At 40.4% G+C, this 27,742-nt stretch overlaps 4 protein-coding genes across 22 annotated transcripts in view; 1 reads left to right on the top strand and 3 right to left on the bottom strand.

Annotated features, from left to right (window-relative positions):
• Positions 1–27,742, bottom strand: part of LOC135340103 (HEAT repeat-containing protein 6-like) — a 70,020-nt gene that overhangs the window by 34,310 nt on the left and 7,968 nt on the right. Inside the window, exons 8-12 of one of the 19 annotated variants that reach the window (XR_010396206.1) lie at positions 19,889–20,118; positions 17,970–18,116; positions 8,816–9,695; positions 7,912–7,975; positions 4,078–7,247 (exon numbers count right to left, since the gene is read on the bottom strand). The exons of 1 other annotated variant lie outside the window; for it this stretch is intronic. Coding sequence is in view for 3 of the 18 variants with exons in the window: in XM_064536417.1 (XP_064392487.1) it covers positions 9,634–9,695; positions 17,970–18,116; positions 19,889–20,118 (439 nt within the window). In the remaining 15 variants the exon portion in view is untranslated. Of the gene's footprint in view, positions 1–4,077; positions 9,696–17,969; positions 18,117–19,888; positions 20,119–27,742 lie in introns of those variants that run through there. 17 more of the 19 variants (XR_010396214.1, XR_010396202.1, XR_010396203.1 and 14 more) reach the window with 17 other exon arrangements.
• LOC135340104 (TNF receptor-associated factor 4-like) lies at positions 1,677–3,273 on the top strand. The gene has a single exon (XM_064536422.1). It carries the CDS (start codon positions 1,784–1,786, stop codon positions 3,065–3,067), a length of 1,284 nt encoding a protein of 427 aa, XP_064392492.1. The 5' UTR covers positions 1,677–1,783; the 3' UTR covers positions 3,068–3,273.
• LOC135340102 (uncharacterized) lies at positions 9,738–11,985 on the bottom strand. Its single transcript, XM_064536416.1, has one exon. The coding sequence runs from the start codon at positions 11,981–11,983 to the stop codon at positions 10,226–10,228; it is 1,758 nt and encodes a 585-aa protein (XP_064392486.1). The 5' UTR covers positions 11,984–11,985; the 3' UTR covers positions 9,738–10,225.
• Positions 12,348–13,484, bottom strand: LOC135340105 (uncharacterized). Its single transcript, XM_064536423.1, has one exon. The coding sequence runs from the start codon at positions 13,482–13,484 to the stop codon at positions 12,348–12,350; it is 1,137 nt and encodes a 378-aa protein (XP_064392493.1).

Genomic DNA, 27,742 nt, shown 5'->3' with positions numbered 1-27,742 from the left:
CAGTGTATACCAGGCCTGGAATCGAGGCTAGAGTCTGGCAAACAGAGTCACTTTTCTTGGTTTTCAGACAGTTACAAATGGGCGTGGCGGAAATGGGCGTGGTGACAATGCTAAAACTGGCTGGCTATTATCTCTACTCCCGTACAGATTTAGTGAGATTTGAAAGATTTTCTGTACTTGAAATAACATTTTTAGTTGATGTATACCGAAATTTAAGTTAGCCATTGCCTACTGGCATAGTTTTTTGTGTAATAATTATTATAATTAGCCGTAGCTCCTGTTTTATTTCTCTGTTTTTGTGTTGTCCAGGGGAAGTCTTCACACTAGCCATCTGAGCTACCTGACCTACCCTTATGCATACCTTGGTTTTGCATAAAAATTTCTTAAATAAAAATAAAAAATAAAAAAAAATTGTTTTAAAAATGACAAAGGTCAAGTACTATCAACCTCCTCTGTGAAGTGGAATCATGTGACAGTTTAATTGCATTCTTGCGAATCTGATTGGAGATGTCAAATTTTGACATCTGAACCAAGAAAAGTGACTCTAAATGCCAGACCCTCTCCCTGGCACATGTCAGATCACGTGCAAGGGAGTGGTCTGGGGCCAGACTACCTATGTCGTACCTCCTCTGGGGGTTGTTATAAAACAGGGAATGAGAAATGAGGAAACAAGAAATAAGAAATGAGGAAATGAGAAATAGGAAATGAGGAAATGAAGAAATAAGAAATAATATATTTATGGTTACGATCATCACCATGGCATTAATTTTCATCACAAATTATGACATTGTTATAATAATAATTATTATATAGATGCACAAAAGTAATGACTGATATCAGCCAAGAAGCTAGTAGGTGACTAAGTATTTAGTTATCAAATATATAATTATAGTGGCACCTCCACACAGTACAGATTGTCGGACACATTGTAATAATTAAATTTTACCATCGCTTCAGATGGCACAGTGAGCTTTCTTCATTAAAGGTAGCATCAGCTTTCACTAGGCATTGTTTGTGAGAATGGTAATGGGAATTGCTTTCTTCACCCTGTAGCGAGATTGGATATGATACCAGTACAGTGTACTAATGTCATTACTTCCTGCAGCTTTACGACAGGACTGGCAGATCATTAGAATTTGCTTGGTTTGACAAACAGTTTTGGAGGTTTCTTTGCTGTTACTATACTTACATGTAGATGTTGACATTGAGTCCAGTCCATTGACTATCACTTGCCCACCGGATTGTGAAATCATTGAATGTATTGCCAGTATAGCCACGCATAGGTAAATTGTTTGAGACTGTGAGACTGTAGGAGTACATGTAAGTACCGTTACGTAGGTAGATCTGATGTCTGAACCATGCCAGTCGTACATGGCACACAAGTAGACAGAGGTAGAGAGTGTCACACCGTGTACCAGAGGAACATAAGTTCTGTATGGTGGCAGAGCACCAGGAGACTTGTCACCAGGAGGTACGTACCTGTAGCTCAGTAGATGTTAGCTTCGTCTTCAGATTTGCTCTGCCCATAGATATGCTCTTGCCTAACAGCTCATTTCTCGTTCTCATTTCTTCATTTCCTCATTTCCTATTTCTTATTTCCTCATTTCCTCATTTCTTCATTTCTCATTTCCTCATTTCTCATTCCCTGTTTTATAACAACCCCTCCTCTGGCCAGACCCTCTCCCTGGCACATGTCAGATCACGTGCAAGGGAGTGGTCTGGGGCCAGACTAGCTCATGATCTGATGATATCGTGTGACAGTGCAGTATTCTAACCCCTCAAAATGGCCTCCCTTCAATTGAGTGGCTACCAGTGTGAGTTTGTTGAGAGTGTGGGGGATTACGAATGCCCCTTGTGTCTGCATGTGACCCGAGAGCCCAGCCTCACCAGCTGCTGTGGACAACACTTCTGTCAAGCCTGTATCCAAAAGATACTCACCGACAACAAACCATGCCCATTTTGTAAGGGCGATAGCTTCACTGTGTTTCTAGACAAAAAGCACCGAAGAAGAGTTCTCGATCTCAAGGTCTACTGTGATAAAAAAGCTGATGGTTGTGACAGGGTGGGTTGTGACTGGGTGGGTGGTTTGGGAGAGCTAGAACAACATCTTACTGAGAAATGCGCACTAGTTTCTGTGGATTGCCAATACAACTGTGGAAAATCTTTTATGAGGATATCCCTAGCGTTTCACGAGGCAAGAGTGTGCCCTAAAAGACCACACAGCTGTGAGTACTGCCTGCTGGAGGGAACATATCAAGATATCCAAGATGACCACCTCCCAGTGTGCCCAAAGTATCCCGTGGCGTGCCCCAACGAGTGTGGAGTGGCTCCCTCAGAGAGAGGTCAACTGAAGGGGCACCTGAGAGAGTGTCCTCTGGCAATGGTCGAGTGTGAGCTGAAGGAGCTGGGCTGTGAGGAGGTGGTCCAACGGGAGAACGCGGACAAACACATGGAGCAAGCTGCCCAGAAACACATGAGACTAATGGCTAGTCACTATCTAAATAGTCAGAGAACGCAAGACGAAGCAATCGCTAAGCTACAAGAAGAAAATAAAGAATTGAAACAGTCATTTGACTTCTTTCGCCAAAAATACGAAAAACTAGAACTTGAATCCAAGCATTTATCCAGTCAGGTGGAGAGTCATACGCGACATGTGAGCATTAGCTGCAATAAGGTGACTATCGACTATGAAAAGGAAAGGAAACAACACAAAAGATGGAAAAACAGTGAGTACTTCTGTGTTCCACAAGGATACGTCATGGAGGTTAATTTCTTTTTCAATTGCCACATTCAAAGGCTTGAGTTCGAGCTCACCTCTAAAGATTGCATAGGTAACGACATACTCAAGTGGCCAAAAACCTTCACAATGACAGTCACTATGCTCAACCAGGCCAATAACCATAGCCACTATCATATTACCAAAGAGTTGAAAGTTGAATATAAGAGGGACAAGTTTAACGATCATCCTCAAATATCTTACAAAACGATAGATCTCCCGCCTTTTGGAGTGAACTATATTGTAAATGGTCAAGTCAAGTTTCAAATAATTGTGAGCGAAAAATACTGACTTTAATTATATACACATGCAGTGCTGTACTACACGTAGATGAGCTACGACCAAGGGTGCATATATATTCATGTACCTCTGTAGCACCTCTGTAGGATTAGTAAAGTTATTACTTTAATTATGCTGAACGTATTCTTTTTTATGAAGTATGCATAAATAACGGGGAGCTTTATTGGACACTAAAGTCCTGAGTTTGACCTTCATAATGTATACAGTAGACTCTCGCTATTCCGGCTCTCTGAAGTACGGCCACCTCGATATACCGGCCATTTGGCTTGGCACAGAATGCTAGCTATAATTATGTTTACTGCACAAAACTCACCCTGAAGAAGTACGGCCACTCGCTATTCCAGAGGCATAAGAAGCAATTTTGCATTGATGAGGCAAAAAAGAGGGGGCGACATTTCGGCATGCAACAGAGCTTCTTGCGCATGCTCAGTATGATTATTCTAAATAGTGCCAGTTTTTGTAGCTAACAGCATAGCTAGCTATTATAGCTCTGTGTATGACTTTTAGGATATTTTCTCTGATGAATCCAGTATTATAGGAATATTTACGGGAAAAAAATCCAATAATTTGGCCCATGCGCAAGCAGTCGATAGCAGGCCTTCTGAGGCTAGACATGCACAAGAGAGTCAGACTGTACTGGTAGACTACATCTATAAAAGACAAGCTAGAAATATTGGTCAGGCATTTGCTTGGGCTGCCCCCCTGCTCCTACGCCACTGTATTCCGTATGGGTTTGTCTAAGTTCACCGTGTTTGATGCACTTCCTTCATGTGACCCCACCCCTCCATTAGCTAGCTACTCTGCATAATATCTGAGACCGAGCTGCATGCATGATGGCCGGGCAGTGGACAAAGGGATTATAGCACAAGCACAAGGCCTAGGGGAATTAAATCTACTATGACTTGAGGGATAGGTTGAAGACCTTGATAATCTCCTATCATCTCATCTCAAACTTGTCAAAGCAAAGCCAAAGGCCATGCACTGTTAGACTCGACTTGGTACACGTAGATATACTATATTCAAAAGCTTCTAGTAAGTGCAATTAATGCAGCAAGAAATTATGAGCACTATACATCAAACAGAACATTTGAAAGGGGGTGAGGGGAGTTAGTTTTTGAGTGCACAATTCCACAGATACAGATGACAGTCGCCCACTGACTCTTCTGGAATTGTGGACGGATGGAACGGAAAAACATCACTGTTATGCATTGCTGAAACTCGGCAGTTGAATTGTCAGTTTGGTCATAATACTACAAAGAGAAAAATTAAACACGAATATTAGTCAATGGTAGTAGGAAATATAGGGTATACGCGTACATGCTATGCACACATTACAATAAAAAAATACAACTTCGAGTATATAATATTTTGTTTCACTGCCAACAGAAGAATGCCACACTGGTCATCCTATACAGGGGTAAGAGAATAGATAAACGACGGGTAGCTGCAGAATTAGTGAGTAAAGAATCACAGAATCACAAAAGTTCGAAGAACGACATTTTAAAGACATTATAATGAAAAATCTATGTAGAGAATGCCCCAATGACAGAGTTTTACTATCGACAGTGACCTCTGATGGCTGTTCAAAGGTTTGTGCAGATATTTCAATCGGGAGGGAGCTGTTCATTCAGCCAAAGGTGAGATTTTTCAAAAAACCTAGTTTTCTAGCTGTTAATTAATTTTACATGTAAAAGCTAATAACTTACTTTTCAGAGAGTACAATGCTCCCTCCCGACGAGAATGTCTGCATGAACCTTTGAACTACCTACTACACTAGCAATTTAGAGCTGAAAGGAAGGTTTAGGCAACCGCATTTAGAGCTAAAAAAGATAAGTAGCTAAACTGATTTTTTACACACAAAACATATTCAAAATCGTGGGCGTGGCTGCGTTTTCGCTGATTCAGCAATAATTGCTTGACCCAGTCCTTAGGTTACCTGAGTTGCATGCATGCATGCAGGTGTTGACTTTCGTACGGAATATAAGCTCTGATCAGTTTGCAATCAACATTGGGCAGTTGAGGAAGCACAATGAATCTATGGGAAAGTCCCTGTCATCCTCATTTAAGAGTGCTCTTACGAATTTGTTCAGGGGCAGTATCAAACCAAGTGTTCCACATGCAGCTATATTCCTCAAACCTGGAGTGAACCTTCCCTACGTACAGACGGGAATAAAAGGAAGACAATCACCCAACAATGTGTACGTGCGGAGTTTTGTGATACAAAAATCGTCTCTCAGCAACGACACAGTAGCAAAACTAGAGAAAGGCAAATTAGTTATGTAGGAAAATGCTATAACTCTTTATACAATTAATGAGGCAATATCCCCCCCGCCCCTAAAAGCCGTATGTTCAAAATAATTAATTTTCATGGCAGTCATCATTATTATATATAATTATATATATATATATATATATATATAATTATAGCCTCCTCTGAACTGAAACAAACTCCTGCATCCTCCTCTCAACAAATTCCTGCATCCTCCTCTCAACAAACTCCTGCACGTGAGGCTCACCAGAGCAGGAATGTGAGGCAAACAGCTGCAGTTACATTGAAAAAAAAATTGTATTCTCCTGCCAAGTTGTGTAGGTCTCCCAAGAAGAAGCGATGCACGAGACCACACCTCTCACTTTCTTTGAATGGATCACCTTCAAGTTCTGAGGCAGAATTACACACCTCTGCAACAGATCACACCAATTACATCGGACAATGATGAAGTTGAGTTTACTACACGGTCCGACGTTATTGAGCATTCCTCACTATACTTAATCCTCAAAAGAAGAGAAAAGAGAGAGCTCTGCCGACACCAAGAGGAGTTTTTACTAGCACTCCAAATTAACAAACATTCTGTGGCTGCTCTCAATCAATCAATTTCTCCAATCTGCCACAAGATTAAACCGAGAAAGCTACAAAAACATTTTGAGGGCAGTCGTCATGATGCAGATAATCCATTACTCAAAGGCCACATCAGGATCCCCCATGCAATGCTTGAATTGCAGCAAAAAGTCTCCCCTGGTAAGTGAGATAGGTCAGCCGGGACCATGCAGCTATATAATTATATACATGCATGCATCTATATAAATTATAGGTTTTCACGATTGTGCAAAATAACAGCTGCAATAATTTTTTAATGGAGGTTCCATTTTGTGGACGTTTTGTAGAATGTGTTTCGCGCTATACGGTATAGACTCTCGGCTCTTTGAATTACGGTCACCTCTCTATATAACCAATCGCTTTTACTTTGGCTGTCTACTTGACAATGTTTATTTTACTCCACGACAAAGGATGTAAGATAATTGTGATTTGCTGGAGGCCTTTTCACAAGTGCTTAACAAGGTTTCGGAGACTAAAAGGCTCTGTAGTGAATGCATTTGTAACCTTCTTTTTACTGTCCTATAGCAGGTTTTGCTCGATTTCTTTAAGCCTTTTAAAGCCAGTACCTTTATATGACAAATACGGAAATGTAACATACACCCTCTTCTTTGCAGCCGATTTTAATGTGGGCACATATATTCCACTAGCTATAATATCATCAATCATTATTGTTATCACGGTATTCCTACCAGCAATGTTTCAGCTATTCTACCAGAATCGTTTCTTTCAGAGATGTCTCTATTTTTGCAAAATCAAATGTGTTCTAATTCACGAGCTAGCAAACATCACACAGGGCTATTCAAGAACGGCACAACACCTGGTACTAGGGACTGTCGATGGTTTGCTGGAGTCTACCTACTGTTGAGAATAATATTCATAGCCTTTGGTTCTCAGGCATACCACAATATTGTGTACCAAATGGTCTTCATTATTACACCTGTCATTATCCTTGGCCTTCGACCATACAAGAAAGACCGTTACAACTATTTTGATGTTTTTCTTCTACTAGTGTTTGCGATAGGGTTATCTTTATACAATTATCGTGAGGTGTTCAAGAATATTAGATGGGTTTTTTTAGTGATTATCGCTATAGGTATACTAATGCTGTACATGGTATTGTTTATTTCATGGATGATATCTGCTCTTACCAGTCGGTGTGGTTTTAGCTGCTGCCACCAAAGACGAGTTACACATCCGACAGGACTGTCCACAAATAACGAAACTCTTCCACATCGTATCAGTGACCCAAGCGAATACGCACCGTTGTTTCCACCAACCACTTGATTACATTACCTGCTGTTAGCAGAACACACGTAGCACATGTAGAAACGTAACTATATTATGCTTACTGCAATTATGATAAACACTCAGTGTTTCTTCATTTATTTTTACAAAAATATCAACAATATGCATGCACTGCAGACAATGTACAGTACGTGATGTTTGTAGTGAAAGCATAATCTGTTAGAAGAAGTACATGTAATTGATCAAGTGGTAAACCTAGCGCCTCGATCCCAGGCCGAGTTTTCGCTTTTATAACGATTAGGCGAACAACTAGTTGTTCGCCTAACCATTATAAAACCAATTTTGGCTTTTAAGTATCGAAGGAAAATTACTTTAACAGTGCATGGGCTAATAATTATAGGGAGAGTTGCACACACATGTTGTCTGCTGGAGAGAGGTAGACCTTTGACCTCTCGTGAACAAATGACTGAGCCCCACCGTGACACTAAATATGTATATAACATTTTTTGGCTTACGAAACTATTCAATGCATACAACTGATTGAAGGTCGGGGATTGCCAGTTTAATTCAAAACCCCCAAAATGTGAACACAAGTCAATTAACATATTCACACGAGTCATACATGACTGTACAGATAGACAGTTGCATACCTCCCAAATCAAGAACCTTCTATAGGAGATACTATTACAATTTATATATTTTAACATGCACTCACCATTTGAAGTGGATATTTGAGGATGCAATTATGCATATTACAGGGCGTGGTCCATTAGAGAGAACTGTCAGCCATGCAGAACGAGAACTTAGTGTAAGTATCTAAACTCTACACACTGTGTAGCGGGTATATTTTGAGGACGTAAATTTTTGCGCTTTTCACTGATTAAGCATGTACTGCGAACATTTATACCACAAATTTAATATCACGCTGCAAAAAGGCTGCTCCTTTTTGTTAACGAAAACCACGAACAACATACGGAAAATCTCGAATAGGACCTAAACATAACCTCACTTCGTTAATTGGACTAAAAAGCAAAATTGTACCAGGGGTACCTGATGAAGTCTGATTGGTCCACTCAGTATAATAACTGTGTCTATACATGTATCATGTTTATGGTCACCTCAAACGTAATGATATACCGGGTGCTAACAACGTACACTATATATCCCACAATTTTGTTGTAAACTCTTTGTTGTTTGGTGTAAACTTTTATGAAAAAAGATATACATGCACGGAAAGTGAATCAATTTAATCGAAGAAGGGGGAAGATCTGCATAGAGGTCAAAATTCTCAATGACTGCTGCTTCTGGAAATGTACATGTACGTGTCAGTTTTGCATATCCTTTTCGTTCTTGTATATAGCTATACTAGCGCTTTAGTACGTGAGAGACGAACTCATAAATAATAGCTATAACTCATTGCAACTCAATGAATCAAAATCCAAGAGAGCGTGGCTAATTATAGAAGCTGTTAGTTTTCTCGTGCAACCGTTGAGCAGTTACAACTGAAATATACACAGAAACACACAGTTAGCTTTCCCCCTTGTGCGGCTATGGCTAGAGGCAACAAATAAACAAACGCTTCAAGTGTGAGTCTAGTCGATTTTGATGACGTTACTTACGACATATAAGTTGAATGAGGTACCCCTCCGTGTAAATGGCATGGAGAGCTGGAACAGAGGGACCAACGAATCATTTTCATACAACCAATAATTATTAATATTTGTGTATTTAATTGAAGAAAAAGCCAACTAAACTCCCTGGCCTGCATAACATTTCTGTCATCAGCATGTGATTGAGAGGAGAAGCTAGTGCATTTCCTGTCAGCGGTTAGAATCTCGTTTGAATCTGTTTATAGTTGTTACAACTCATAGCTTGAATACAAACTTTGTGGAAACACATGATGCTATGTTACACCGTACGCACGATTCTGAAGTGGCAACTCCAGGCATCCCTGTGCAAATCAGACTCTTAGCAGCTATAAAAAGCTCAGTGCTTGTGCATGCCAGGTAACACACAATTAATTTTGACCTGGAGGTAAAGAATTTGGTGCATCAAACACTTCCTGTGCCTCGCAGATGTTGTGTCTCCTGTGTGGTTGTGCCTATAGGCCTCTTGTGTGTGGAGCTAGTAGATCTATATAGTGGTCATGCATATGTGATATAGCCCTCCCAGAAACAAACTATACATTGCAGGGGTGCCCATGCAACTCTACGTGAGTGTCCAGGATTTAGCTCTGCCTAACAATCTCAAAGCTAGATAGCTATTATATATACTGACAAAGCTGAAGAATAATATAATAGCTATGCATGTAATAATTACACACCACACCAATCACACATAATTATATGCACCTTCATCGCGATGGTATTATAAGCGGTCCATGATCACATTCCCCCACAGCTATATTGACTAGGTCTCGTTCCCTCGTAGTCCGACTTTAGGGACGGAGTCTTGACCGTCTGTATATAGACATCTCTATAGTGGAAGTCGTTCGGATACCTACATACATACATATACAGTCGAATGGCCAAGGCACCGGAAGTCCATGTAAATGCCTAACGGTTAATTTAATATGCATTTCCAAATACGTCATGCTGGAGAGTAAACAAAAAAGAGGGCTTGAGTTTGAGGCTAGTTTAGAAGCATGCGTAGGTCATATGGTAAAAAACAACACCACAAACTGGAAGGGTATCATCCCAGCTACAAGTTGATATCAGGTTTGTGGAGTGTAATCACACTGGAACGAAGTTACAAGCCAGTGTGTAGAACAAGTGTGTTTAGGTGTCTTTACTCCTGCTTCTGCAAAATCAGTTCCCCACTAGATCACAAGTTTTCAGGTGGTTGATGTTGTACAGGTAGGTCTATTCTATGTTGTTAAATTATTAGCTAGTTGTTCCCATTGTTGGTTTAGATTTTATGCAGGTTTAAAATAGTATGTGGTTTTTCAGCATGTATACAATGTGTAGTAAGTGAAATAAATATAGTATAAGTGAATAAAATCAATACTGATACACAGTTTATGTTTATAATCAGAAACCGACTCCCATGCTGTGTGAATCATCACTTTCAGAGTCCCCAAAGATGTCGTACATGAGTTTGTTGACTTCAACATCCAAGTGACTACCATCGCTGCTGCTCACTTCAAGATCCAAATCTTCATCACGTTCGTTATTAGTTCTTACTTCACTATCACTGTCTTCCTGCTCTGTTGCAAGAGCTTCAACAGGGAGGTTAGTGCATCCAGTACATTTGCAGCCAGGACCACAGTAACCTTTCTGTTTCTTGCATTTACAGCGTGCTGAGGAGCATCCTGTTTTACAGCCACAGCCTTTTCGAATGAGCGCCACTTGTTCTCTGATTCGAGACAAATTACTTTCACTATCCCAATCTATCAGGAGAGTTGTTGGATCAGGCTTTTTCCAGCCGAAGTCTTCAAGTGGTGGATGGACAATGTGGTTTGATGTTGCTTGGTTCCAGACGGATGAAACCCAGCTACTCCTCTTCCAATGTCGAAACAGTGCTTCATGTGAGGGTGTCATGTCCTCTTCGTACTGAATTCTTATCCATATTCTGTCTCGAATGAGGTCAAGCCATTGTTCATGTCGCTGTTGGTGATCGCTAGTTGACTGGACTGAGTTGAACAAAGTCATTGGAGTTGGAAAAGAAGGTAAGAAGGCTGACTTATGCTTCTTAAAATAGGCACACCCCACTAGCCTCAAGAAAGACAAAAACCCATTTGGTTCGTCTGTGAGTGTACCAGGAGTACTTGTTGAGTTTGATGTTATAAACTCCGTGTATTCAAACAATGTATTTAAGAAGGTGGTTTTTCCTAGACCAGTGAAAAAAGAGATGTAGTCGCAACCAGTGGCAATAAATAATGTTTGGATGATTGGTGCTATTTTTCTTTCTTCCACTGCAGACAAATCTGGATCGTTCTTGAAGCTCCTCAGAAGAGCTGGTAAGTCAAGTAACCGTTGTTCAATAGAATTAAATGGGCTTAACCGTACGACTATATCTAGCTGAGTTTCTGCAATTATTGTCATCCCAATGTGGTACACATCTGTATCAGGGCTTAGCACAAACTTTCTTGTACCTGCAGAGTGAAGAACGTGTAGCCATATTCGAGTATCACTCTCCTCAGCATTACTGGTTAGCCTTTCATCGACTGTGGGTTCTGTTTGATGTGTAACAAACATTGCCTTCTCTGCCATACTTCCTTGTAAACCTCCAGCTGTTACAAACCTTTGGGTGGGCTTAAGTCTGTACCTAATTTTCTGAAGAATGTATTCCGAAATAAATCGTACTAATTGTCGCTTGCATTTTCTACAGTTCAACACATTCTGTCTCCACTTGAGAGGTATTATCGTGTCTGCTGTGAAGTCACTGCAGCTGTGATCGTCTGGTATCTGGTTCATCTCATCTCTATGAAGTCGTTCAAAGTACTTTGGACTGTACTGTTGGCAGTTAGGATTATCAAAAAGTAAGTGAACTTCTAATGTTGACTCATTTCTAAAATGAGGGAGGATGTGCTGTTTTAGTAAAAAGTCAGCATAGTCTCCCATTGTCCTGTGAGAACTCCAAGGGGTGATGTTTATCAGGAACATGCCTTCAGTAATCACAGCGTCTGGTGACCACCCATCTTTTAGTGCTGTTGTAAAAATTGGGGGTGTTACGTGCTTGTATCGCTTCTCATATACCTTGGTTATGTTTGCCTTCGCACCTTTAATAGGCTTTCCATCAATAGTGGCTATTGCTCGGGGGAGTTCAATGCACTGTTTGTAATACATGTTGTCTTTAATACCAGTTGTGACAGTAAAGGAGACACGTTTTTTCCATACTTCAAGCTGAAGTTTCCGCTCCTTTTCTACTTGAGAGCCTTTCTTTTGTCATGCGTGTTTTTCAGTAAAGGTTAATAATGTCTTTCTGTGTTTTGGTGGCTTAACACTCGGTGTTCTAAGAATGTAGTACTCAATGTACTGTTTGAGAGTATTAAGACCTATCTCTCTGAAGTTGGAAAGGTCATTAGCTTGTTCTGGTCTAACTGATTTTGCTCTCTGGGTCACTTGTGTGTAAATTGGTAACTTGTTTCTCGGGCTTCTTAGCTTTACTATCTGCAAAAATCTGTGTTTCTAAATTTTTGATTGCTTTTGCTCATGTAGGTAAAAATGACGCCAGTCGACTCATGTTCTCTGCTGATGGTCTAGTGATATACTCCTTGCAGTCCTTGTTGATGCACATTTCGTGCGCCTCATCAATACCGATCGAATGACAGGCTCGCCCGAGGATACTGACAGTGAACCTGCCTTCTTTCAGGTGAGAGAGAATATCAGCAGGGACAGATAACATCTCTTTTATGTGAAGAGGTATAAGCTTTGAGTACTTGGGCCGGTCAAAGGCAGTAAAGAGGGGTCCCATCAATTTTATAGCTGCCATTCGCAAATCCCAGTTCCCACTTCGCATTGCCAAGTATAGTGCAAGATATGCTAAATAATCTTTGAACAAAAATTGCAACCAAAACTTGAGGGTGGGATTCTGTTCTGATTCATTGCTCATGTAGCTTTCGAAGTCAGATGCATCACTACTTATCTCTCTAATTGTTTCTATCAATTCATTCAGGTTTCTGTGAGCGTTTGCTTGGTTCTCTGAAGGAGGAAAGTTCTGAAGCAGTGCTGATACTTGTTGTAAGAACTCACTGGGAGCTTGCTTGGAGAGAAAGTATCTCAACAGGACTCTGTACAGTGCCTCCCATGCTTCAAGGAGAAAACGGTGAGTACGTTTGAAGTTAGTACCTATTGACCTTGGCAGGTAGCCACTAGATCTTGCTAGGTCACTCAGACCTGCATCGAAGTATATCTTGATCAATACCTCCTGATAATTCTTTAAGAAATGCCAATCACCTGGAAAGATGATGAGCCATTTGCTTTCATTCCCATATTCTACTCTGATTGAGTGCAATCTCTCGTAGGTAGCTTGGTCACCCTCCAGTATTACATGTGTTTTCTTACCAGACAGTATAAATTCTGTGTAGAGATCATTAATGATGCTGAGTAGAGTTTCTTTGGTGTCACACTTTTCATCTAGAACTTTATAGTAAATTATTGAGGTTTTCTCGGGAGAAGGTACATTCTGTGACAAACAATAGTACTGCTGGATACCAACTAGTGAATCTGGATTCTGTTCGTTTGCCAATTTTAGCACAATGCACTGCTCGCAGATTTCACCTAATATCGTCAGTGAATGTTTTTCTTCCGTTTTTAACTCAAAGTTTTCCATTGAGATGGTTTGCATATCAGTTACTTGTATCTGTGCGGCTATAGTAATAGCAGCAGCTGTTGTTGACTATGTTGTGCCTCGGGTTTCAACCCCAGTTCTACTTCGTCTAACTTTCTTAGGTTTAGGAGAGTTTAGAGTTTGGGTTTTATAAGGAGAACGTGTTGAGTATGCCCTTTTTACAAGGCTGGTAGTGGTACATGTAGGCTGTTGGATATCTGCACTGGTCTCCATTGCTGTGGGTTCTTAGAATTTGATAAGCAGATTTGTACAGTGGTACCGTGCCAGCCAATACTTTGGTTGCCACTGTAGACACAAGCAAAACTTTGCTGGTAGTCTAAATTATCAGCTGAAACAATGATAGGACAGTCTAGTATATGTCCATCCAATGGCCCATCCCTTTGCCTCATCTCAACTCTGTATTGTACGTACCTAGCATGTGTTTCACTGCTTGCACAAACACCTAGGCGATTCAGTAAGGTTTTTAATCGAATGGATCCTCCACAAATATCAATAGCGTCTGTTATGAGTGTATGTAGAGGGAAAGAGCATTGCCGATTGATAGTGAAAAGTATCTGGCATAGAGCAAATACTGTTCTGACTTTTCGGACGTACGTTAGTTTTTTGTTCGGTGGTTGAGTTATTAAACATACAGCCTTCCAGATTGTAGGATCTAGGTCATCAATAAATGCATCCACATTGATTTGTTCAATATTGTGTGGCTTTACAGTGTCAGTTGTAATCAATTTGTTGGCCTGATCATATAGCTTGTTATTAATATTCTCACATACTTTTGTAAGCATACATGTAGCATTGTCATCAATAGACTGTAAAGTTGTGTTGCCTTGCCCAAGAGCTACAGTAAGGGCATGTACAAGATCACCCTCTTGGCGGTATAGTAGCGTTCCATACTTTCGAATGGTACATCTGTAAGCCATGTGATGCTTTAGCAGAGATGAGAGAGAGTTTCTTACCCAAGCATTACTAGGAAAATCTTGGTCCTCCTTGTCTACCTTAATATTTTTGGCTACCGAGTCTACTTCCAGCTTGAAAGTCGCATACAATCGTGGTAGTAGTATTGCAGTCTGTTTTAGAAGGGCTTCGCCTACTCTAACAGCTAGTGATCGAGCAGTATAGTCGATTATATTTTCCCATGTTTCTAACGTTGTAGGAAGATTCTGCTTTATATCAACAATTAAGTCTGTCAGGCCTGCATCAGTGCTTACAGTTAGTAATTCATAGTTCATTTGCTTTACAGCGACAAGATGTGACTTATAGCAAACATAGCATACACGATCACCTGGGTGTAAGATGTCACTGAATTCAGTGTTGGTGTTTAAGAAACGCTGAAGTAGTTCTGGTTCTGGTACAGGACGGCTTTTGCTGTACTTATTGAATTTTTTACCACACGTTTTACAGTTACTATGTGCTGAATGCGTATGCTTATACCATTGCATATAGTGATGTGAGCAAAGTGGTATATCATCAGTACCGTCCACAGTAGAAACAGTAGCATCATCTATGTCTCCCACTGGAAAAAATAGTGCTAGCTCTTGTACATTTACTGACTTAGAAACTTTAATGTCAGTGTTTAGACAATCGGGAATATAACACAATTTGACTATATTTGTACACCTTCTCCATCTAGGTGAGAAGCTAACATCACTGACTTTACTCACATCTCGCCTACACAGCAAGCAAATGCAGCTTTCAGGCTGTATGTTGAGAAACGGCTCAGCGACCTGGAGTTGCTGGAGTAGTGAAGGATTCTTCCAGGATTTGGGGTGGGAATACTTGGAAAAGTCTGTCTTCTTGCACAGAGCACATTGTTCGCATAGTTGATCTGGATGTACTGCTGAATTCACATCCCGTGGCTCTCTTCTTTGGCTAGAAACGTCTCTAGCAGATCTCATTTTGCTGGATTCTGTATTCTATTATACACAGTATATGCTGCATGACATTGTGCATTGTTTTCATAGCTTACCAGATCAAACAAATAATGGTCAACTCTTGGAATTCCATGTGGTATGTGTGTAAAACCTTGCCCACTTTGACATACCCTACCGTAATGAATATGCGGTAGAACAGTTCAAATTTTGGAAAACATCAGCATCAACCTTAGAATTAGTTCTATTCCAAGTCTGGACTGGGTATGGGATGGGGAACTGATTTTGCATCAGCTAATGTGCAGGTAGGTCAAAACCGCAAGGTTTTGGTGGCTGCACAAAAACCTTTTGTGTTGAGCAAGACTCTGTGTTTAACTTGTGATATATATATTGTTATATGAAGAGGATAGAATAAGAATAAAGAATATTCAGTTGTATTGCATGTACGTTCAAGGAATAGAGTGTTATGCTAAGCTAAAGTTTGTGCATAAATTGAGCTTGAAACCGCAGGTACAATTGAACAACAGGAAGTACTTCCTGCCGTAAATTAAATATTGGCCTTGGCCATACGACTGCCAACCATGCAAGTATCGTTGACCGTAAGTATAGGAACGTTATGCGGTTCGCTGTCGAAGCAGGGGGGTGGGTTGAATAATTATATTATAAACATGCATGCACTTATACCAATAACTATTATGCGAGTGAAAAACCTTTGCGAATGAGTCAATTCAGCAGAAACTCGCAAAGTTCACATAATTATTTTTGATTCTCGGAAAACATTCTAGTAATACGTACAGTAATTAGTGCATGTATAATTATAATACTTTTGAGTTCTTGCATATAATTATACCGGTACTTTTAATGTTGGTTTTTAAATATTATTGTTTCACCATTAATTTTGATAACTCGCGGTTTCAGTTTATCAGAACATTAATTAATGAGTGCAGGTCTTTCTTTCTCCTAGTCAAAAGCTTGAATATGACGATACTCAGAGTGATTGTGATCTTACTACAGGTAGTTCTGGTGTCTAGCCAAACATGCCCAACATGGTTTATACGCCAAGCAAACAAGTGTGAGTGTGGACAACAGATCAATACTATATTGCAGTGCTCGAATGTGACAAACAAGACAGAAATATTAGAGAGTTTCTGCTTAACCTACAACAATGATATAGAGCATTTTGGAGCCTGCCCATACAACACAAATAGTCGACTATCACAACTCATGGATGTACCCTCTGATTTATCAAAGCTATATGAGGAGATGTGTGGTCCTCTCAATCGCACAGAGCTGCTGCTCTGTAGTCACTGCCAACCAGGACTGGGACAGGCCGTCTTCTTGTACTACAAAGATGTAAGGAATGCATGCTACAGCCTTTAGGATGGTTACTCTTCTTTGTCAGGCTTACAGTACCATTGACTTTGATCTGTGTTATTGTTATTGTGTTCCAGATAAATATCGCCTCTCCAGTTCTGAATAGCTTTGTTTTTATGGCTCAGGTGCTAAACACAGCATTGTGTAGAAACGACCCATTTGCTATAAGCGGATATACACCTTCTTATTCCTTCTATAAATTTGTCGCTGATTTTATGGGGCTATTCAATTTGGACTTCTTCATGTTCTTAATTCCTTCATTTTGTATCAGTGAGCACATGAGCACACTGACAGTAGTAGCAATGGAGTACCTAGCAGCTCTATATCCAATCCTTTTCACTTTGGTTGACGACAGAGGATGCAAGATAATTGTAATTTGCTGGAGGCCATTTCACAAGTGCTTAGCAAGGTTTCGAAGGCGCTGGGAACTAAAAGCTCCTGTAGTGAATGCATTTGCAACTTTGTTTTTACTATCCTACAGCAGGTTTTGCTCGATTTCTTTAAACCTCTTGAAGCCAATACCTTTATATGACAAATACGGAAATGTATATATAGCTATAGTAGCCATTGTGATCTCTTTGGACACATCCTTTAATTATTCCTGTGGATGCAATGCGCATGCGGGCTCATCCCCACATGTTAGAGAATCCATGCAGTGTGGCAGTTACTGTACTTCTTTTTCTTGAGGTTCTGGTATACAGGTAAGCCACAAAACAAATGATACAATATAGACTAGATAACAATAGATTCATGTACACAAGTCTGGTAACAATAGCTACATGTACACAAGTCATTTCTTCTCAGTATTAGATACACACTTTTTGCTTGTTTATATATACTTAGTCTATACTGTCTGTGCTTAAATTCTCTGTGCCTTTGACAAAGGTTTGCTCCCACTGTTTGGCTACAGGCCATTTAAATAACATGCAGTTGCTTCAGTATCGTTGATTTAATTCTGTGATTGAATTGTACTATATATCTCACAGACTACTGACTATATGCCTTCGACAAAGTTTTGCTCCCACTGTTTGGCTACAGGCAATTTAAGACGATCAGTATACACTATTAACTGTGGACACTCCTTTCTTGTGAAACAATCAAAGCACATTGCAAATTATTTACCTCTTCTATAACACTTTAATACTTTTGAGCGAAAGCAAAAACATGGCGAGAGGCATTGGCAAGCGCACGCTTGCTACACTCGTTTAATATATACGTATTCAAATTAATCATCACAACTTACTTTGTGTTTGCAGTAGTATGAGACAGAATTCCAAGATCCAGGGGGAGCCCCCTTCATTAGTGATCCAATTAATGACCTCAGGCAGAGGAGGGCTGATGGAAACCACGGCACCGGCACACGTCAAACAAGCAACTTGGACATTGGTATCTGGAGGGTTAGAGGGCAAGAGAAATGTTAGTACAAGCAACTATAGCAGTAATAATTATTATTAGCTCATTTCGAGCAATAATAACTATTATTATCATCATTTGCAAAATGTATCCTCTTCTAGTTGGTAGAGTATATCAGTGACACAAGGTGTCATGGAGCGAGCGGAAGCGTTTGAGTTCAATTTGATGCACTTTGTTCATGTGGTCAGTCACCAATCCTGTTTAGCTAGTGACTCTGAGACCTTAACTGAGACTGAGCTGCATGGCCGGCAGGCTATAATGACGTTAAGAAATGCAGAAGTAGTTTTTCAAAGTTGTTTGTCTTCTTTGTTAATGTTTATGTGACAAGCAAGGTTTATTATCACACGTTTTTACTGCAGGTGTGCCTGTGGCCTCAAGAGTCTGTGTCTTGTCTGAGCTTTAGTTACAAGGATAACAAGTAAAATTACCACGTACTGCGAAAAATCCTTGGCAAGTACTGACCAAGGGTGTATGAAGAGAAGAGGGCATGCAACTCACAATGTATACTGTGTATGCGTCATATTATTGATGAGTCAGCAGGATATGCTATATTTAGCCAACCGCCCACTAGAGGAGGTTGGTCACGCACGATTCACGTGAGCTTATGTTTTCTATGTAAAAACTCCAAACCTCTGAGCCAGCACTTTTTATCTACTTTCTTCCATTAGCTCGTTTATCTCTCTTGTATAACATTTCCTGTTAGTTTATGAGTTGTATAGTAGTTTAACACTATGACTGCTATACCTGCTACATCAAGACAGGAGTCAAAGAAACGAAGGAAGTGCAGTAACAACTCAAAGTTTGTGGTTTCTGGCTCGTTGCTTCTAGTACGACTATGCTACTCACTTTCTAGTGTCATGGAGTATTGTTAGCATCATTTACTATGTTAAGTATAGAGAGCTACAATCATTTGCAGTATGTTAGCTTAGCTAGCTTAGCTAGAATAGCTACTTTCTCTGTAAGTTTCTGTATATCTTCACCGTGCACGCACAAAAACAGTGCACGTGCAATGCATTCTTTACTATTTTTAGACATAAGCCCCCGCCCATTTATAATACAATGGATTGTAGTTACATGCCCTCTTCTCTTCATACGCCCTTGCTCTGACCTATATATTAATGTTGTAAGGGTACATGCATGTGTGACCTCAGAAGTTTCTATCTGAGGTACTCTGGACCTGCCGTAGTGTCCGGTCTCTGTGTTGTCCTGTTGAGCTAGCAGGTTATTATCACAAGACCATGCTGAACACAAGTATTTAGTGACCTATATCCTTGATGAAAAATAGCAAGTAAGTTGCTGTGATGTCCTGCAGGCGCGCCTGTGTGATCAGAAGGTCTCCATCTGAGCTGCTCTGACGGCTTGCCAGTGGCCTGAAGAGTCTCTGTGTCTTGTCTGAGCCTTCGTTGCTGAGTGTAGCTAGCTGTTGTGCCCATGCACAGTATTTCACGTAAAAGTTGGTAAAGGGTCGCAAATACAAAAACCGAATATCGTGTCGGTACATGACAGACACACAGACAGACAGACAGACAAAATCTCACTAGGTAAGAGACTCACTTCGCTCGCCCCAATAATATACGTTGTGGTGATTACAAAAAATTATATTATGGAGTTGTATCATTGCCTGAATTCAGGTATTTCCACTCCAGTATAGTCAAGTTCAGTGCTCATAAATTGCACTCCCGACATACCAGATATAGATCTACACATGTACGGACAAGTATAATTTACACGTCTCTATATTATACGCACCTCTGTGTGTAGAGTAACGTTCAATTGCCACTGTGACCCTCCTCACATAGCCATCAGACAGCTGATGATAGGGGCAGTTGGCCACCAACTGAGCCAATGTATGGACCACCTGTGTCAGTGTATTATGCTGACTCTCTGTTGCCATGGCAAGGAGGAGACTGCGATGAAGCTCCTGCACTATGTTGCCCAGGGTAACTGAGTATGGGGTGAATGCTTGAGACGGTCGTGGTCTGTGTGTGTGGGGTGGAATGGGTATGGGGTATGGGTATAAAAGAAGAGCTTTAAGTGGTGACTCATAGTAAAATAAACACTTCCATACACTGCATGTATACACATGGTGTGAGGCTATGTAGGCTGTACACTATACTGGATACCAGTGTTTCCCCCCACAGCAGTAGAACACACAGTAAGAACAGGGGGGCCCACCCTGTTTGACAAGCTAATTGAATTTGGGAATACCGTATATATGTAAGTCTTTATGTACATGTTGATAAGCTAATTGAATTTGGGGGAAATCCTGAGACAACAGTACGTACATTTATTGTGCCACTGCATAATTATGTGAGAACATTGAGAATTGAGAAACTATATGGCAAATAATGGCAAGAAATATTAGCTCCCCTCCTCCCCCCGGCCTTATTCCAGCCACCCTGTTTGAGCTTTAAACGGACTCCGGTATACTTATATGATCATAATTGTATTTGTTTTCAGTAAAGTTTCAATTTCAGTTTGTCAGACTAAACTATATAACTATCTGTATAATAGGCGTATGATAGTACATGCAATAACTCTGTTAGGTTTCAATGACTCAGTGTTTGTGTTTCACACACAATCATAGTTTTGTCTACCACTTTTTTCGTGTTTGCTTCAGCAGTAGGTTGAAGGCACAAAATAGATAATATTATCTTTTTGCTAGCAAGTGTTTAGTTTGAAGATGACGACACTTGGAATACTTGTGATAGTACTACAGGTAGTTTTAGTGTCCAGTCAAGAATGCCCAACATGGTTTATACGCCAAGCAAACAAGTGTGAGTGTGGACAGCAGATCAATACTATATTGCAGTGCTCAAATGTGACAAACAAGACAGAAATATTAGAGGGTTTCTGCTTAACTTACAACAATGATACAGAGCATTTTGGAGCCTGCCCATACAACACAAATAGTCGACTATCACAACTCATGGATGTACCCTCTGATGTATCAAAGCTAGATGAGGAGATGTGTGGTCCTCTCAATCGCACAGGGCTGCTCTGTAGTCACTGCCAACCAGGACTGGGACCGGCCGTCTTCTCGTACTACAAAGAGTGTAAGGAATGCATACCACAGCCTTTAGGATGGTTACTCTTCTTTGTCAGGCTTACAGTACCATTGACTTTGATCTGTGTTATTGTTATTGTGTTCCAGATAAATATTGCCTCTCCAGTTCTGAATAGCTTTGTTTTGATGGCTCAGGTGCTAAACACAGCATTGTGTAGAAACGACCCATTTGCTATAAGCGGATATACACCTTCTTATTCCTTTTATAAATTTGTCACTGATTTTATGGGGCTATTCAATTTGGACTTCTTCATGTTCCTAATTCCTTCGTTTTGTATCAGTGAGCACATGAGCACACTGACAGTAGTAGCAATAGAGTACCTAGCAGCTCTATATCCAATCCTTTTCACTTTGGTTGTGTACTTGTTCATTTCACTCCACGACAGAGGATGCAAGATAATTGTAATTTGCTGGAGGCCATTTCACAAGTGCTTAGCAAGGTTTCGAAGACGCTGGGAACTAAAAGCTCCTGTAGTGAATGCATTTGCAACTTTGTTTTTACTATCCTACAGCAGGTTTTGCTCGATTTCTTTAAACATCTTGAAGCCAATACCTTTATATGACAAATACGGAAATGTAACATACACTCTCTTCTTCGCAGCTGATTTCAAAATGAACACATATATTCCACTCGCTATACTCTCATCAATCCTCACTGTTACCATGGTACTCCTACCAGCAGTGTTTCTGCTATTCTACCAGAATCGTTTCTTTCAGAGATGTCTCTTTTCCTGCAAAATCAAATGTGTTCTAATTCACGAGCTAGCAAACATCACACAGGGCTATTTCAAGAACGGCACAACACCTGGTACTAGGGACTGTCGATGGTTTGCTGGAGTCTACCTACTGCTGAGAATAATATTCATAGCCTCTAGTGCACAGACGTACCACCTTATTGTGTGCCAAATGATGTTAATTATTACACCTGCTATCATCCTTGGCTTACGACCATACAAGAAAGACCGTTACAACTATTTCGATGCTTTTCTTTTAATAGTGTTGGCGATAGGGACATCTTGGTACACTTATCGCGAAGCATACAAGAGTACTGGATGGCTTTTTGTGGTGATTATTGCTACAGGAATACTAATGCTGTACATCGTATTGTTCATTTCATGGACGGTATCTGCTCTCCCTAGGCGTACTTTCAGCTGCTGCCACGGAAGACGAGTTACACACCAAACAGGATCGTCTACAGATAACGAAGCCCTTCCACATCGTATCAGCGACCCAAGCGAATACGCACCGTTGTTACCACCAACCACTTGAATACATTTTCAGCTGTTAGCAGAATATACGTAGCACATGTAGAACAATTACTATTACTGTACTTATGCTCACTGTAATTATTATGACAAACACTCAGGGTTTGTTTTTAAACACAAAAATAACATACATTGCATGGAAATTCTACCTTACAACATTATATATGTACAGTGTTGTATGCATGTAATTTCAGAATCTACATAAGGGGATCGATGTACTTTTATTGTTGGTTTTCAAAATTATTTTTTCAGCATTTAAAAACTGGTTTCAGTTTGATATCCTTACAATTTAGAACGTTAGACAATGCATTGTGTTTGCACTACAGGTATAGTTCTAGTGTCTAGTCAAGTATGCCTAACATGGTTTATACGCCAAACAAACATGTTTAAGTGTGGATAACAGATGAACACTTCAGTGCTCGAATGTGACAAATAAGATAAAAATATTAGATGGTTCCTGCTTAACTTACACAATGGCACAGACCATCTTGGACGCTGACATACGACACAAAAAGTTAACTATCAAAATTCATTGATGTACATGCAGACGAGGAGATGTGATCCCCTATATCGCATAGGGCTGTTCTGTAATCACTGCCATGCAACCATGCAGAACTGGGACCAGCCGTCTCATACTACAATGAGTGAAAGGAGTGTAAGGCATGCATGCCACAGTCTTTAGGATGGCTATATATTCTTCTTTATCAGGCTAACAGTACCTTGCATTGAACTCCTCTGTGTGATTGTTATATTGTGTTCAGAATAAATAAATATTGCTCCTCCAATTTTGAATAGCTTTGTTTTGGTTACTCAAGTCCTAAGCATTGTGTAGAAATGGCCCATTTGCTGTAAATTGTTCTTTTATAGATTTACCGCTGATTTTGTGGGGCTATTAGTTGGATTCTTTTTGTTCTTTTGTTCTGTATCAACAAGCACATGAGCACACATACAGTCTAGCAATGAGTATCTATAGAAGCTCTATATCCAGGCAATCGCTTTCACTTTAACTGTCTATACTTGTTCATTTACTCCACGGCAAAGGATACACAATAATTGTAATTTGCTGAAAGCCATTTCACAAGTGTAGCAAGGTTTCGGAGGCGCTGCATGGAAAACTAAAACGTTCTGTATAGTGAATGCGTTTGACTTTGTCTTTACATCTTACAGCCAGTTGTGTTCGATTTAAATTAGCCTGTTGAAGCCAATTTACTTTTATGACAAATACGGAAATGTAACATGCACTATAGCGGCGTAAAGAGAGTGTATCCCCACCTTCCCTTGTAGAGGCATGCTGTAACTTTTAAAAATGGAGATTTGCTGTGGATGATACATGCACTGTGGACTATGATCACAGCAAAGAAGCCTAGTCTTAGAAATATGGCTCCTGGTATCTTCTGGGGCTAGGAGCAATTCTAGCTTTCTACTTTAGTGACCCTTTTCCATTGTTCCTGGTACAGGATCACTTCAGCTGTAAATACGTAGGCCTACCTCGAATAAAGGACGCCTGTAAGCTAGAGGCCAACGTGCAAGTTCATAGCTTTTGCTCGTTTTTATTCGACAACGAGGCTTTAACATAGAAAGCTGTCACTATTAAAAGTATTGTGTGAAGACTATCCATGCTGTAAACGAAGTGCTGTGGCATCCAGGTGAGAAGACTCACATAATTATTACAAACAGACAGACAAACAAACCAACGGACTACTATACCCGTGGCCGCCCACGCGTGCCTCGGGGTAACAAACAAACAAACAAATCAACAAACTACTATACCCGCTGGCCACGGCACGGCCTCGGGTATAACTAACAAACAGCTAGCGCTTTAGTGCAAAGCTAACTCATAAGTTAAATGTTTGTGCGAACAGATGATGCTATGAAAGATTCTAAAGAGACTGCAACAGCCTTCACTGTGAGTCAAACTAGCCATAACTCAGGAAAAAAGCTAATCCACGAATCAAGAGAACGTGGCTAGAAGCCTATAGTTTTCATTGCATTACAACTGTTAAGCATGCAGTTACAGCTGGAACAGACACACAGACAGATAGACACATGCATAAACAGACAGTCGGAGTCAGCTTTACCGTATCCCACATGCGGCTACGCCTCAAACGAATAATTTTCTAAACTACTAAAACTCTGACAAGGGCTAGAACAGCTAACCCCTATCTCTGGCTAGCTCTACATGTATACGCGTATATGCTCTGACAAAATGTCTGACTAACAAGTGCAGTAATCGGTCATGTTCACATAATGACCAGATTTTGTCAGTTGTCCGACTGTAATTTCGAGCCCTGCACATGCACACCAGAACGTGTACAGATAACGAAGCCCTTCTACATCGTATCAGTGACCCAAGCGAATACGCACCGATTAAAATTCCATGGAGTTGTTAGCAGCATAATTATACTAACTATATAGCACATGGATATATATATTTGTACTATGGTTGCACCAAAGATCAAAGGCTTCAGTTGTAGTTTATATATACAACCTGTCTGACCACAGCCATGGTATATGGCAGTTATACCCTAGTGTATAACTTCCATATACCATGGCTGTGGTCAAACTACATGTACAGCTAGAACTGAATACAGTATCCCACCTTTGCAACAAAATTGACACACTGTTTCAATTAAAACAATGACACACTACTCAATTCAATCAATAATTATTAGCAATATTAGAGTTAGAGAGAATTCAATACAAAACAGACTACTAATGATTTTAGTCAACATAAAAAGAGCCAAGTTCGAGCGATGAATAGTTCCAAAAAGGAGGCAAATTTCGAAGAACTCCGTGATCGTGAATCGAACGATACTGGTTTGTTTGTGTTGCTTTTTTTCAACTTTCAACATTGGTTGTCACAACCTGCTTATTACATTGCTGCATGGGACCAGGAGCAGTAAGAAGGGTCCAGACTGCCGAGTGTTTCTCAGACTAAAGAGACTGCACTGCACTGGGCCAGTACAGTAGACTTGTGGAATGATATTTTGGGGTACATTTGCACTCTTTGTAGACAAGTAGCACCAGTGTACTTTCTTGAAGTGCCTTCTATAAAGATGCAGAAACACAGCCTTCACAATTGCTTGCTTGAATCATAGACGCTTGCTTGAATCAGCCATCGCTTTTTAAAAAAATAGCAAATTCATTGCATAGCTATAGCAACAGTGACGTCAAACAGTAGTTATAAGCATATTCATTGAAGAAGCATGACAGGAAGTAGCTAAACATAGTAGTACAGTTCTACAGGGGTTTTCAGAGTTCTTGCATTTGCAATGTCTAGAGCGGAAGTACTTGTCACATGAACCATTACGTAACAAGATTGAATTCTACCTCATTCCAAACCGATTTTTTTCCAATACATGTAACATGATTTAATATTTAGGAGAAAATCAACCTTTTGGAAATAGCCTTTGCAAGCCTTTTGCATCACCGCTGAAGCTATCCTTGAGATTGTAAGCAGTTCAAATAGTTTTGTGAGCTACTATTAGTAACACAAGACTGGATGTCTAGAGCTAAGAGAGATTCTACTGTCTGTATGACTCATCAGCTTGCAGCAACACAAAATGAGTAGGCAGGCCGGGGCAAGGCACTTCAACCAGTTCTGGGAAGCTACACTCCTATTTCAGACTTCTCTGAATAACTAGTACATTTAGTAACGAGGAGTAATTTTGTCTATTAAAAACTAGCCTCGATTCCAGGCCGCTGAGAAAGGCACTATTCAAGGGGCTGGAGTCGAGGCTAATTAAAAACTCAATGTAAAAAAACTTGTCTGACTCAGCAAAATTTGTAGGAATATCACGTGACAAGTGACTTCCGCTCTAGACATGGGAGATGCAAGAACTCTGAAAACCGCTGTAAACATAGTACAAGCCAGTTAAACTATGGCCTCTCGTGGTATATTTGCTTTACACGCTCGAGTAATCAGATAAACCAACTCGGCTGCGCCTCGTGGTTTATCAGATTACTCTCGCGTGTAAATCAAATATACCACTCGAGGCCATTGTTTAACTATAACATAGAGACTACTGTATAGCAGGTAATTTCGGGAGACAAAATATTCGTGGTTCAGCAATATTGAGACATTTTGTGGGTAATATTTTCGTGGTTGGAGCTTGCACTGCAGGTAAAGGTAAGCAAGGTCGCTTCATTCGTGGGTAAAATATTTCGTGGTCAGATCTTCAACCACGAAAACCACGAATATTTTGCCCCACGAAAATTACCCTCTATACGGTATATAAGTTATAGTTATAACACGGGCACAAGGGATGTATGGAATATATTGCACTGAAGCACGAGGGCGCCAGCCCCGAGGGCTGAGTGCAATATATTCCATGCATCCCGAGTGCACGTGTAATAACTAGTTTATATCCCAAGGGCATAGCAACATAACACTGTCTTAGTAACACAATATAAACTGCACAAAAAGATGACAAAGACAACTCTAGACACAGCTCCATCTCTTCTCTCTCCTCCTAGACGCCAGTATATGCAGCGTATAAGATTGGCATGACCGACGAATGGCTTGACACAAAATTGTTGGAGTTCCAACGCTGAAACCACTGCAAAACAGCCCCACCCCACTTCTGGTGCTGCAAAACAGCCCCACCCCGCTACTGCTGGAAAGAAACAGCCCCACCCCATTTACTGCTGCGAAGAAACAGCCCCACCCCACTATACTACTCAGTGTAACTGCTGCTCGAACAGCCCCCTCCACTATCCTCGGGATCACAACCAAGCCAAAGAAGTTCGCCTCTACACTGCTGCAAAACAGCTCAAGCCCCCTGCAAAAAGAGCCGCTTCTAGTGCTATATTATGGTGAAGCCAGAATTGACCGTGCATCAAAGTGGAGGACTAGGTCTAGGAACACAGAATCTTCACAAAATGAGCCTGGGACGATTTAAAAACCTGCATGGTTGTAAAGAAGAAACTCCAGCAGTGCTGAACATTCCTGCATGGCTGGACTTACTTTGATACTTGTTATTTCTCATGATAAAATATTTAATTTAATTATGCCAGAGGGGCGTTTTGTGGTCAGTGCAATATGACTTTTCAGCAGTGCAATATGACTTTTCAGCAGTGCAATATGCTTCATATTGCACTTGGCAACAACATAGCAACGGGATATAAGCTTACTATGTTTGATTATAAACTATGTTTGATTATAAACACACTCGCAGGGTTTCTTTTTAAATATAAATATATCAACAACATGCATGCACTGCAGGAACATACATGTACATGCAGTGTTTATAGTGAAAGCATAATTTCAGA

The sequence above is a fragment of the Halichondria panicea genome, chromosome 8, assembly GCF_963675165.1.
Source record: "Halichondria panicea chromosome 8, odHalPani1.1, whole genome shotgun sequence".
Classification (NCBI taxonomy): domain Eukaryota; kingdom Metazoa; phylum Porifera; class Demospongiae; order Suberitida; family Halichondriidae; genus Halichondria; species Halichondria panicea.
Note: the sequence above shows the minus strand (reverse complement) of the source record. Positions and strands in the feature narration are given on the sequence as shown.